This window comes from Aulostomus chinensis, chromosome 22, assembly GCF_037954235.1.
Source record: "Aulostomus chinensis isolate RoL2024-O1b breed Wild chromosome 22, RoL_Achi_v1.0, whole genome shotgun sequence".
In the NCBI taxonomy this organism is placed as follows: domain Eukaryota; kingdom Metazoa; phylum Chordata; class Actinopteri; order Syngnathiformes; family Aulostomidae; genus Aulostomus; species Aulostomus chinensis.
The window spans coordinates 13,553,181-13,566,080 of record NC_141341.1 but is presented as its reverse complement, the minus strand read 5'-3'; the positions used below and the strand labels follow the sequence as shown (position 1 = coordinate 13,566,080).

General features: G+C 41.7%; 1 protein-coding gene across 2 annotated transcripts in view; it reads right to left on the bottom strand.

Annotated features, from left to right (window-relative positions):
* vps50 (VPS50 EARP/GARPII complex subunit) overlaps window positions 1-12,900 on the bottom strand; it is a 101,700-nt gene that overhangs the window by 60,408 nt on the left and 28,392 nt on the right. For both annotated transcript variants that reach the window (XM_086192626.1, XM_086192627.1), the window contains exons 10-12: window positions 10,928-10,970; window positions 9,869-9,967; window positions 5,158-5,298 (exon numbers count right to left, since the gene is read on the bottom strand). In XM_086192626.1, coding sequence (XP_086048752.1) covers window positions 5,158-5,298; window positions 9,869-9,967; window positions 10,928-10,970 — 283 coding nt within the window. The remainder of the gene's footprint in view (window positions 1-5,157; window positions 5,299-9,868; window positions 9,968-10,927; window positions 10,971-12,900) is intronic.

Here is a 12,900-nt window from a genome sequence, read left to right as displayed (position 1 = left end):
CTATCGGTAAATATATTTCTAAAGGTGCCACTGACATGAGATTTTCAGCAGATGTGCATGAATTAAGTTGTGTTAAAAAAAAATGGAATGACACAGGGAAAAAGTATTTAACACATGAAGACATGGAGGTGCAAGAAGGCAAAGAAAGCCAAGACACGAGCTGAAATCGATCAGGAATTAGAAAGCAATCCTGCCCCTTGTCAGTGTAAATTAATATCAGCTGGTTCAGTTCCAACTGATGGGCTATAAAATGGAGTCTCATTACTAAGGTGTCACACGAGAAAGTTCTCACGATGGGTAAAAGCAAAGAGCTCTCGCAAGACCTTCGCAACCTTATTGTTGTAAAACATACTGATGGCACTGGTTACAGAGGGATTTCTAAACTTCTGAAGGTTTCAGCGAGCGCTGTTGGGGCCATAATCCGGAAGTGGAAACATCATTTCAGCGTAAACCCGCCACGACCAGGTGCTCTCACAAGATAGAGGAGTTAAAAGAATTATCAGAGGAGTTTTCCAGGAGCCAAGGACCACTTGTGGAGAGCTTCAGAAAGACCTGGAATTAGCAGGTACAACTGTTTCAAAGAAAACATTAAGTAACGCGCTCAACAAGGAAGGATGAATGGAGAAATGTACTGAGACATTCTTGGTGAAATTCTGCTGCCATCGACCAAGATGATGAAGAAACGAGGGTGGACATTTAGGCAAAACAATGAATGAATTTTCAACACTTTTGTCCCTGTGTCATTTTATTTTGTTACACACAATTTATGGACATCTAATATTTGATTTCTTTGCATGTGTGGGTTGCATAGGTTGTTACCGATATCTGGTGAAAATTTCCTGTCAATAGCACCTTTAGAAATATATTAACTGACAACAACGGTGAGGTGTTCGATACTAATTTAACCTGTTTCATATCACACATCAAAAAAGACACAAAGCTCGATTAGATATGTAAAAAATGGCTAATCTCCGGAATGTTGTGAAAGAGGTTTTGGTTTTTTTTAGGAACATATTCAAAAATCCCTTGCAAAGAAAAAAGCATATGTGTGTGTCCGTCAAAGTCTCAGTGGACTTCAGATGGAATTCGTGCTGCAGTTATTAACTCCCCAAAGAAACACAGAACCAACCAAATAAATTGGGCACCCTGGTCAGAAAATCCAACAAAAAAACGTTCCTCGTCGTCATTAACAGCTGCGACACTTCAATGTTTAGCATTATAGTGGGGATAAGAATACAAAATTGACATGACATCATTTTCCATGAAGCTGCAGTGATGAGATGCACAATGTTTGGCAGTGGATTAGTGTCATTCTGCAGTCACGATTGACTAAACACAAAAAAACTGGCCAAGGATGGTGCTACTGTTTCATGTGAAAAAACACTACCATCTGTAGCCACTCCACAGCCTCATAAAAACAACAACGCTCCAATCCTTCAGTTGTGCGATGGCGCTAAAGGTCAGCTTATTAAAATAATGACGCCGCACAAGAGAGAGCTGAATGGATCACCTCTGGGTGTTTGATATCATTGTGGTTATTTCTCTCCAATCTGTCAAGAGAATGGCTTTGATCAAGACCAAGACAAAAACGATACTAGAAGTTTCCACTCTGCTAGAAGTTTGTAGAGGCCACGAACTTACTTAAGTTGCACAATACTACACAACTGGGAGGGGACCAATAAAACTGACGACTATTTTTTGTCCCTATCGAAGTGATTGAATGGATAAAGTTGCTACCAGCGTGGTGCGAAGAGGACGTTAAATGAAGTACTGGGAGTGACGGTATGAAGTTTATAGTTGAGACCCTCTCATGGTTGAGGGAGTGAATTTCCATCAGGAGAGCCAGACAGACTGGAGGATTGATACAGAGAGAAGCCAGACAATAATAATGAGATGTTGATGTAAAATTAATAAGACCTTTTCGCCATCAGGACTGACCTTCCCCAGTCTTCCTTTTGCTTTGAATTTTGTGTTACATAATTAAAAGGAGAGTTCAGGGGGTCTTACAGTGGGGCTCTGACATTTGTTTTAACCTTTATTTATTAGGGGGATGGTGATTGAATACGTTCACTGTCCCAAACAAACACCAAACCTGAAGTTGTCAAAGGTGTACTTTTAATTCCAGTTAAGAATTTGGCAACGAGCCTTTAAGATAAATCAGGACAGGCATATTTTTCACGCAAAAAGACAAAACAGCCAAGTCTTTTTGAGCAGATCTTTAGATGTTTTTTTTTTTTAAACCACCTTATCGAAACGCACCTCAGTCCAGAGCGTGGACAATGAAACGTAGGTTCATAAGGTCATGCAGCCAGACCTCATTTTGACATTCCTATGCAGGTATAAGCGCCCACTTTGGGTAGAAATGCGCACAAAGGCATCAAATAAATCAGGTGTAAATGTAAATACGGCACTTGATCTTCCCACAGAAGTCACTGCAGACAGGCTGAAAATGCAGTCAGCCACGCATATTAACTCAGTGTGGGTGTTCCCATAACTCTTCATTTAGAGTGTGTGTGTGTTTGTGTGTGTGTGTGTGTGTGCGCGCGCGCGCCTGTCTGTATGTGCGTTGCTGTATCTATCAAGATCAGCAAGCAGTGTAACAACACATCCCATCAATCTTAAATTGGAAGTGTTTGTACAGTAAATACTGTATGTGCGCGCTAGTGTGTGTGTACGTGTGCATGTGTGTGGCAACGGTGGGACCATCCAGGCAGCTCTGTGTTTTGACAGAGTATCTATCAACCACAAGTAAACACTAGGATGAGAGTAAAAGCAGTGTGAGGGTCCATGTACACAGTATTTCAGCGTTATCCATGACACCGATGTTCAATAAGCCTAACAATGCTGAGCTCCACAGGAAAAACCAACAAGAAATGTAAGGTATGAAAGGCAAATGAAATATCATTTATATAACATCAGTTAAATGGTGTGTTGTGACTGTAGTCGTATACTGTTGGTATTAATGTTCACTCTTTGTTTCACCCTGTATGTAAATACTTGTGTGCCAGCGCCAGAGTGTAATTAGGTGACCTGGGAGATCGTCTGCTTCGACTGGGGGACTGGTTTCCAGGCTGGCCGGGGACTGGCTAGCACACCCGCATCAGATGCTACAAGACTCACCTAGATGGTGGCGGTGGGCTGGCAGAGGCCATTGCTTTTGGAGTAGGGGTGGACTGCCACTTTTGTTCTCCTGTGTTTGTTAGCGAGGGAGGTTAGACTTGTCATGTGGTTTCTTTTGTTTCTTGAACAGGTTATATTGGTTGACTCCTCATCAGATTTGTTTTGTTTCTTATTTTGGCCTTTGTCCACCCTGAAGATTACCTTGGTTTATTCTTGTATTTTACATTAATTTTAGTTTTTAAATAATCACTCAGTTTCCATAACTTCAATCCATTCTGGTGGCTGCTTGGGACTTGGGGAAGTGGGGCGACTATTTCATGTTGTGTCACAGATGCCCTTAGCTGGGGCATAGCAGGTGTCAAGAAACAAAGCTGAAAACACAAAACGAACAAAGAAATTTCCTCCGTAGGATACGCTTGATAAACTAGCCCAACTCTAGAGTTTTGTCTTGCGTTTATTTTAAATGTATTCTACAGGAATCTATTTGAAGTGTATGTATGGATTGATGATGTGTCTCAGGTTATGTAACGGTGGCGTCATGGTTCTCATATCCAATCTAATAATTCTTAAGATTTTGTAAAAAAACAAAACAAACAAACAATATCTTAATATGGCTGCCACATCAGTTACTGCCAAAAAAAACATAGAAGAGGTCCAAGTAATCTCAAACTGAAAAGGTGTCGTTTTTACAGACACATGCATCAGTGAATACAACAAAGACGGGAAAAAAAAAAAGAAGGCACCAGTTGGACCAGTTGGACCCTGCTGTCCCACTGCATCCATACCATCTTCTACTCTCACCGCACCATATTGGAAATCTAAATACTGTCATGCCTGAGGAATAAACAAACAAATAAAGATTTGAACTGAGAACAGAGTCATATTTGCAGTCTTCAGGGAGAATTTCATCAGCTTGGCCTCGCTAACAATCCCTGCAACTGCTACTGCCGGTTGGTGAGTGTGCCAGTGATGTGAAGCGGATGATCAAACACAGAAGCCGCGTCATGTTGTGATGTCACTCTTCGATGAACGGTTATCACTAAGGATTCGTCTTAGCGGATCGTTCAGATCTATTTACGTGAGTATACAAAATCAACATGGTGCTCTCACTGATAGCTTGACATCATTATGCGTGAATTATATTGTCATATCAATTCAAGAGGTGAGGTCAGACATGCCAGACAAAGCCCAGAAGATGCCTTCACTTTGTTGCAGATATTGTGAGCACCGATACTGCTCCTTCCAGGCCACTTATCAATGGAGGCTGACATAAGAGCAGCATTAAACAGAATGGGAAAAAAAAACAAGACCCACAAGCCAGCACAGAAAGGGCAGAGAATCAGAGATATGATAACAGCGCATCGCCACAGGTAGAAGCTGAAACAACCCGCCTGAAAGATGAGGAGGAGGAATGACAGCTGACATACAAGGAGAGACCATAAAAGAAACAAAGAGCACCCTCCAATCAGGCTGGAATAACCTTTGGAAACCTCTTTATACCCCCACCCACCTCCGCAGGACCTCCAGTAGTGAACACAGCCTCTGGGGGACGACAACAACACACTCCCATCAAGTTCATGATGAATCGACCAAGTTATAGTTTGCTGGCCCATGTTAATGTGATTTATTTGGAAGAGGAATAGAGGGAGTGAAAGGCAGCAGGGCGCAGAGGGAGAGAGGAAAAGAAAGACGGAAGCAAAGCAAAGCCAATATGTAGTCAAAAAGTGCTGGTCCTGCAGTGCGTTGGTTCTGTATCCTGAGCATGATTAATGATCTCGTAGTAAGGAGTTACAGAAAGCATTCTAAGAACTTATTTTTCTTTCTTTCAATCACATCCTCTGCCCACTCCCCCCCTCCTTGATTTCCTTCAATTATAAAAATCCCACATCATGAAATAAATCATTTTCTGACGTGTTGCAATATGGTCTTTTCATGTTTTCACTACAGGTACTCTAAGTATCCGTATGAGTGAACTGTGCTATAAAATGAGGGTGAAAGTACCCAGAAACCCAACAACAGAAGCGCCTGTGTCCTTACCGTGCACAGGTCCTTGTACTGCATCTTCTGGAACTTGGTGTCAGCGTTGCCAGCACAAAGCTCCACATATCCCAGCACCACCTGGAACACGGTGTTGTGTATGGCCTGGGTGAAGTGCATGTGCAACTGGTCCATGGCAGTCTGCGGGAAAACAAGAGACAGACAATTACGAAATCTACACTGTCAAAGCGTCACTGTCATCTGTCGAAAGGCAAACAAGCAGAGACTCTGCATATCAAACGGCTGCTAGAAGTATACTTCACTCTTTGTTTTTCTCCTGAGGTGTTTGTTGAGGTATTACGCTGTTTACATAAGACGCTACGGTGGGAAATGAAGACAGGCGTCTATCCTGGAAAGTGCAGTTAAATTGGGTCATCAAGCTTCAGCAGTTTCCATCATTCAATTTCAGAAGGTCAATTTGGAAAGTGGCGTTAACGAGACAATAAGGGCCAAGGAAAACAATTAAACAGCGACAGAGACATAAAGACACTAAAGCGTATTGAACGCCGCCTTATCTGATGACATCATAGCATCAACTATTTCATCAATGTAATGAGTAATTATAAGGGCACTTGGAGTTAACATAGAGTGATTTATCAGCTTGGCAACTTTCTAGTCTGTTCTCTCTTTTTTTTTCCCTCCCTAATATTTCTGGCACCAAAAGTCAGTTCATTAAAATGTTGAATTTGGTGAATATTTCTTATTCTCTTCAGTGGTTTATCACCCAGGAACACTGGTGTGCCAGTTCACTGTGACATCTCTGTTGATTGTGATTACAGGCAGGGATTTTCAATTCGGTATACTGAGTATGGATTTAATAAGTATTGGCATTGGAACCAAAGAAATGTAGCTTACCGGCCCTGTGCCAAAGTCTAAAATCTCATCAGTGTGATACATGGTTCTGCTGCTAAAGCACCAAACCCAAATAATAGCTCACAACACATACGTCAATTGCTCCTTCGAATGAGCTTGTCTTCAAATTGGGTGTTGCTATTTCTGAGTATTTTTTTTCAGTGTTTTTAAAAAATACATAAAAAGTAGATATTCTTGCCCCGTTATGAATCTTTGATTTTTCCAGGAATTAGTTGGGCTGCTACAGAAAAGGAAAAGAAAACTCTGACAGAAGTAAAAGGAAGTTTGTCTGGTCTCACCGTGGGATTTTTTCTATGCGCAAAAACAAAAGCTCAGGAACAGCAGATGTAAATTAAAGCTGCAAGCAGCGTTGTTAGGGCCTGAGCCCCCGCGCAGCCGACGCCGGCCTGAATCCAACGGTGTATTTGCCAAATCTGTAGGCCTTGTAGTTTAGGAGTTAGAAGCCTGAGTCTGATCAGAGAGTGAGAGCAGAGCTGAGAGCTGGCCCTTTAAGAACCCCTCCCCCGCTGCTCCGTCTCAGCGAATTTCATGCATGTTCGCGCATAATGCGCATATTGCGCACGCTCATTGACAGCAAGAACAGTCTAGTACCAGGTTCTGAATGGGTGTGTATGTAAAAACCGTTGTTGGGGGTGGCTGGGACACTGTTTAGTGTGTGTTTTTAGTGTTTGTAGTGCTGCTAATGTGTTGCTCTGCCGAGCAAACATAATAGGGTCTTTGCCTGAAGTACCTTCAGGCTCAGGCCCTCATAATAATACTATTAGATATGTTGATATGATCAGCTGATGGTGATCATGTTTAAATATTTCGGTCTGATGGCTGACATTCAGCACAGCTCAGTTTTTCTTCTCTGCTCATCGTTTGTTGTTTACAACGATAGAACAACAATACATATATTATCTATGCGCTTTTCCAACGTTTTCATGCGTTTTTCAAAATGTGAATATCAGTCACAGGTTTGAGAAGATAAGTGGTGAACCATAACCATAATTTCAGACAAAAACGTCAGTGTTCGACCGCACTGGGCTCTGTTTGCGCTTTCAGTCTCCCTGGTGGGCAGAGCAATTAGATTTTCTTACCGCAAGCTCATGACCACAAAGTGTTGGCCCAACACAGGAAGTCTGCTGGCGTTAAATGAATTCAAAATTCTAAGTTCCTGTTGTGGAGCCAGTTTTTGAAACTTGGAACAAATAATCCATCCCTGACCTCTCAGCTATCAAGTCGCTCCCTTATTCAAAAATGTCTTTGGTCTTGGAACTTGAGAAGCTTTCCTTCTTCTGTCCTAAAAACACGGTGGGAAAATCCCTCCAAGTCAGGAACTGCAGACAAGAAAATTGAGGCAGCTATATAGCAACTCTCATCATGACCTCTAGCAGCTGAGATCAATTTGCACAAACAAACAGACTTGCTTTTTATATCTACTTTATTAAACAAACAGATGTTTTATTCAGACAAGCGCTCCAAAGAAGAAAAAAACCACACTGAGCATTAAGCTCATTAGGGGCATCCACTGCATTAGAGCCAGGTAATGAGCACGAGAGATAGAAAACCACTTTAAGAAGAAAGAAAATACAAATTGTTACTATAGAAGCTGTGTGATGCTGATTACCATTTGAATAATAGCGCAAGCATGTGTCAAACCCAGTGAGAGTGTTAAATCACAATCATTAACGCGTGCAGTAAAAGCAAAGATTAAGTTAAAACATGGTTATCTGCAATAAAAGAAGAGGGTGCGACAAACAAACAACGGTGGAAAAGAAGAAAGAAGAAGAGAGGGTAACAACAAGCAGTTAGGGGCCTCAGTAAGAGGCCACGAACAACAGCTCAACCGACTCATAGATTGCATGTAGAGCAATTTTATTCGCTCCAGCTGTTACTGACACATCATGAGAACTAGACGGGAAGGCTTGGACTGATGGAAAAACTCAGTCTCAACAAACTGATGTTGTAGCCGCGAGGACGGCAGATCAACAAGAGGCACTGTTTCAGCTTTTACATAATATCACCGGCCATTGTTCACGCCAGTGAACGAGGCCTTGGGCTGTTGGGGGGGGTGTCACAACAATGGTTTAATATTAAATTTCCAGTGAATCTTGTGTAATGAGAAGGTGACGATAAAATTCTATGTCTAACCCATTAACAGAAAATAGGTTTGCTTAGCAACGCGTGAAATTCCGTAAATTTAAATTGAAGTACAACATCCTGCTCCTCCTCACGGATGGAAGCTAAATTTACAAGGCTTGAGGGCTCGTACAACCATGAAATGTTTCTGTGTCTCAGTCATGGAGCAAAAGCGATGTCTAAGCATGAACCCTCACCAGGTGTTTACAGAGTTTATCCTTCATGTATTTATTTATTTTACTTTGTAATAAATCCATATGTAGATCGGTATGCATTTGGATATGTGGGCTTATACACTTTAATTTGTAATTGGGCCTTACAAGTAGTATATGTATTAATAATAATGCGTTCCTATGTATTGTTAATGTAGCGTACTTTTTTACATAGAATGATGTATATCTGTCATTGTCAATCGATCAATCAATCAATCAATCAATCTGGTAAAGTGTCCATACTGTACATCTAGTGAAGCTTTGAAGCCCCTTTTGAAGGGGAAATCAGCTCTTTGCTCAGTAGAAATATGTACAGACGCCAGACACAAGCAGTCCAACTGCCGGATAAAGACTTGTGTCTGTGTTTATAATCAATAAAGAGAGTTTAACTTTTCTTTTCAGACGGAAATATTTTAGGATGATTTGGCTTTGTGTGCTTTTTCATTAGGCTGCTGTGTTAAATCCCTCAAGTGTCATTATTAGTCTCTAAGCCATGTGATGTGGAATTCAAAGTATTTATCACAATGTCGCATTTGTTTAATACAACATTTATTTTGACACAAGATTTAAGAGGGGGGAAAAAAAAACAACCTCTGAGGAATACTGTCCCAAGGGTACAACTTACATTCGGACACATTTCTGAATGTCATCGTCTCTTGTTCAGTACACCATTTCCAGACAGGAATATTTTCGACAGACATTTATGCTCCCCTGAAAATCTGAGAATCCAAACTTTATCAGTCTCTGCAACTTCCTCTGATGTCAGAATGGATTGACATTTTTGGTTTTAATTCTAAAGTATCTTGACAACGAAAGGATGGACTGGCATGAATTCTGGTTAACATATCCAAGGTGCCCTGCAGAGGAAGAATCTTAATGTCTGCGGATCTTCCTGCGCCAGCATCTCAAGCTGACTACTTATCCCATGAACTACACTGGACTTACTGGCACAGAGTGTGTTGCGTATACATTTTTCCGGGAACTGTAATAACTTCTGTGTGTATTTTTATCACAAGAGATGTACAATCTGAACATGTGTGATGGTGCTGAATCAAGTGCTTTCTGATCAGTGCTAATTAAAATGCTAAAACTGAGCTTTCATAAGCCTGTACACCTTCTTAAGATGATCACGCTGTGGCACAACGTGTTAGCGAGATGATCCCTGTGTTTCTGAGCCTAAGGACAACTTCCCTGAGCGATCATAAATGATGATATGGAGATGATGTGCATGCCATGTGGCCTAATTCAAAAATATTTTCTTCTCCGATAACCCTGGATTCACCCGCAGCAGTAAAAACATTCCGCTGAGCAACGGTAACCTCAAAGACAAACAACGAATAAATCGAGTTGTAATTTTTTTGATTTCGGAAGATGTGGTTACATACACCTCTAAAACGGTTCAAAAGGTCTTGAAAGTCAAAAAACAAGCAAAAGCACACATTAGACAGTGAGGGGGGAAACCGCAGTCGCCCATTTCTTGTAACGACAGAAGTCAAACCACTCACCTGTGTCTTGCCCAGGAGTGTGTAGGCTAGCTGGACCTTGGTGTAGTGTGCAACATCAAAGTGCTTACAAGTCTTCGACAGGGCGACATCAAGCTGCTCCTGGAGGCAGAAATAGATGGATGACAAAAGAGGGGGGGGGGGAGAGAGAAAAAGAGAAGGATTATGAGGGATTTCAGTATGGATGTGTAGAGCTACAAGGCAAGGCCAAGGAGAAGGTAATTAGATAGTGACGTGGGTGGATATATTTGAGTGTGTGTGTCTTTGACAAAGACACAAGAAAGGAGAGGTGAGAAAGTTAGACTAGAAGAGGAGGAAGTTGGGAAGTAGAGTGACGTGTGGTGACCCTGAGACACGACGGAGACCACACAAGAAAATGATGCTGACTAGGGCGAGGCCATCAAACCTCTTCCACACGACTTCTCACACCCTGTTTACAGCTGCGTGTGTGTGTGTGTTTATGTGGGTGTATCATAAAATGTTTGCTTTGAGTTTTAATCACCTTCACAGAGGTGTAAGCAACATATACTAAATCGCCCCTCTTGATGTGTGTGACTGCTTCGTGAAAGTGTTTACCTATATGAGGATTTGCCTTTGTTTGCCTGTCAGCTCGAGTTTGTGAATAAACAAAACGATCACCTTGGCCAAGCCTGCGCGCGTGCGCGCGTGCGCGCGTGCGCGCGTGCGCGCGTGCACGTGTGTGTGTGTGTGTGTGTGTCTGTGCACATTTGTTTCTTGTGTACAGACGAACCCGTAAGTAATTAATCTACTCAAGCGCAGCGGCAACCGTGCAGAGAAAATTGCTTTGCATACCATTTATCACACACAAGTATCACAACACAGCCAGAAGATGAAACTGATATTATTTACATGCCTGTGCACTCACAATAATGACTTTCCCAATGTGTCAATATTTAGCAGAATGAGAGAGCCAAACTATTGAGGGCGTCAAGATAATTGCAGGGATAAGGCAAAAGATGATACAATGCTAAAAGGCTCTTTACCGATAAAGCTCTCAAATAAATAATAGGTGAATCAGAGCTAAAAGCAGGGACCACATACCTCTATTTGCTCCAGAGTGTCTTGTAATTTTGAATTCAATTCACTGTGGGGGAGAAACCAGATAATTTTAAGTACTGAACCACAATATGGAAGCTTTTGACAATAACTTTTATTAATTTATCAAATATTCTTTTCTAGAAATAAAACTTTCTGGTTATAATACATGAAAACCTAGACAGGATTCATAGTCATCTTGTGCAGTTTTCACAATATTTTGTCAACGCTGTACTTTCTTTGTTCATCGCATGAAATGGTTAAAGGGTTTCTTAAGTACAGACAACCATTCCGACCTTAATTCACACACACACACACACACACGCGCGCGCACGGGCAGAGGAACATCCCAACTCTACACAGAAAAGGTCCTGTTAGTAGGCAACAGTACCAATCACTGAACCACTTCTATTTTAAGACGTTTCATATATGTTTCTATAGGGGAAAGCACTGTAGAAATGATTCAGTGTGACAGCGTGTTTGTGGCCCTGTCAATGCCACAATATCAGCAAAAAAAAAAGAAAAACCCTCCAAGTCCTTTGAGCATCCTGCAATTTTTTTTCTCATGCTGTGAAATGCTTTCAGCTCCAAAAGAAGAGAAACAGCAACAGATATCATGACTATTTTGCTCATCCCATGGGGACAACAATTTAATTCCCCTGTGTAATTCCCCCTTCACAACACCCATTCATAATCCTCCTCTGTTCTACCGTCTCCTTGCCTCTGTCCCTGCTTTGCTTGGGGTCTTTTTGGGGTCAGCTCGCTCTTATGTTGTGCCTTGTGAGACAGCAGTAACCCGAGGGAGAGCGAGTCCTTAACAAATTGCTAATTAAGCATCTTGGCTTCAGTTGGGGATAGAGGATGGAAGAGGGCTGAGCAAAGAAACTGAGAGGAGGGTGCAGACGGTGTCCCATAGGTTGCTTGTGATGTAGATAAAAACATCATGCGCTCTAACCTTTGACATATATGACTCGTGTATCAAACCAACAGTGAAAGAACACTTCAGTGACAGGTCCTGACTACTGGGGAAACATCTGAATGTCCGTATCTAAAACCCAAGAGAGTTTTTTTTAACTAATGCGTTCAGTTCTGGCAGTCGGTCCAGTTGAGGAGCAGAGACCAAAGGGATAAATACCCTGTTTATCTTCACTGCATTCTAGAGTTCACCCACGCTGCAGTGCAGTGGAAGAAGCTGAGTCCGACCCGCTATTTCAAGCAAACGAAGGAGAGAATAAAGAAAGTCCTGACATAAGGCAAAATGCTAAGCTACATCTTGTTGTTTTGTTAATTTCATGTATACATTATATAGTCGAAGTGTCCAGTGATTGTGCGTGTGCGTGCAGAATTAGTTGCGGCTCCTCCCTACATAGTGGCACCCTCCCGTGATCAGACAGAATGCATAAATAACATATGAGGAGGAAAAACCTAATTAACAATCCGTTCCCTGAAGGAAACACGAGGAGTGAAATTGAGTTATGTGGAAATCAGGGGAGAAATAAAACAAAACATTTTTAACACCTCATTTTCAATTATGACTGGCAATAAGTGTCCAAGCAGCCTCGAGGCGAGTCCCTCCCACAGTAGCTTGCTGACTGGATAAATAGGCTATCTGGGGCTCTCAATGTCCGGCCGGAAGCTGAGATTTAGTTAAAAGTCCTTTTTTTCTTTCTTTTTTTTTTTTTTTGCTGTAGTCATGATAGCCAGTTTTAGCCAGCAGGCAGAGGGGAAGGAAAGTGACACACCCAGAAGGGACTGCTGCAATTACAAACATGGAGGTTATAAAACTGAAGAGGATCAGAGAAAATTAAAAGAGAAGGAGGACACAAAGTGTGTATTGATTGTTTTTTTTCTTTCTGTTTAAGTGCAAAACTGGGTTTAATTGGGTAATTTCATTGGCCGTTTCTAAATGGATACAGATCGCAGATGTGGTCACTGAGGATTTGTGCACTGTAATGCCAACAGCTCAGTAACTTCCACCG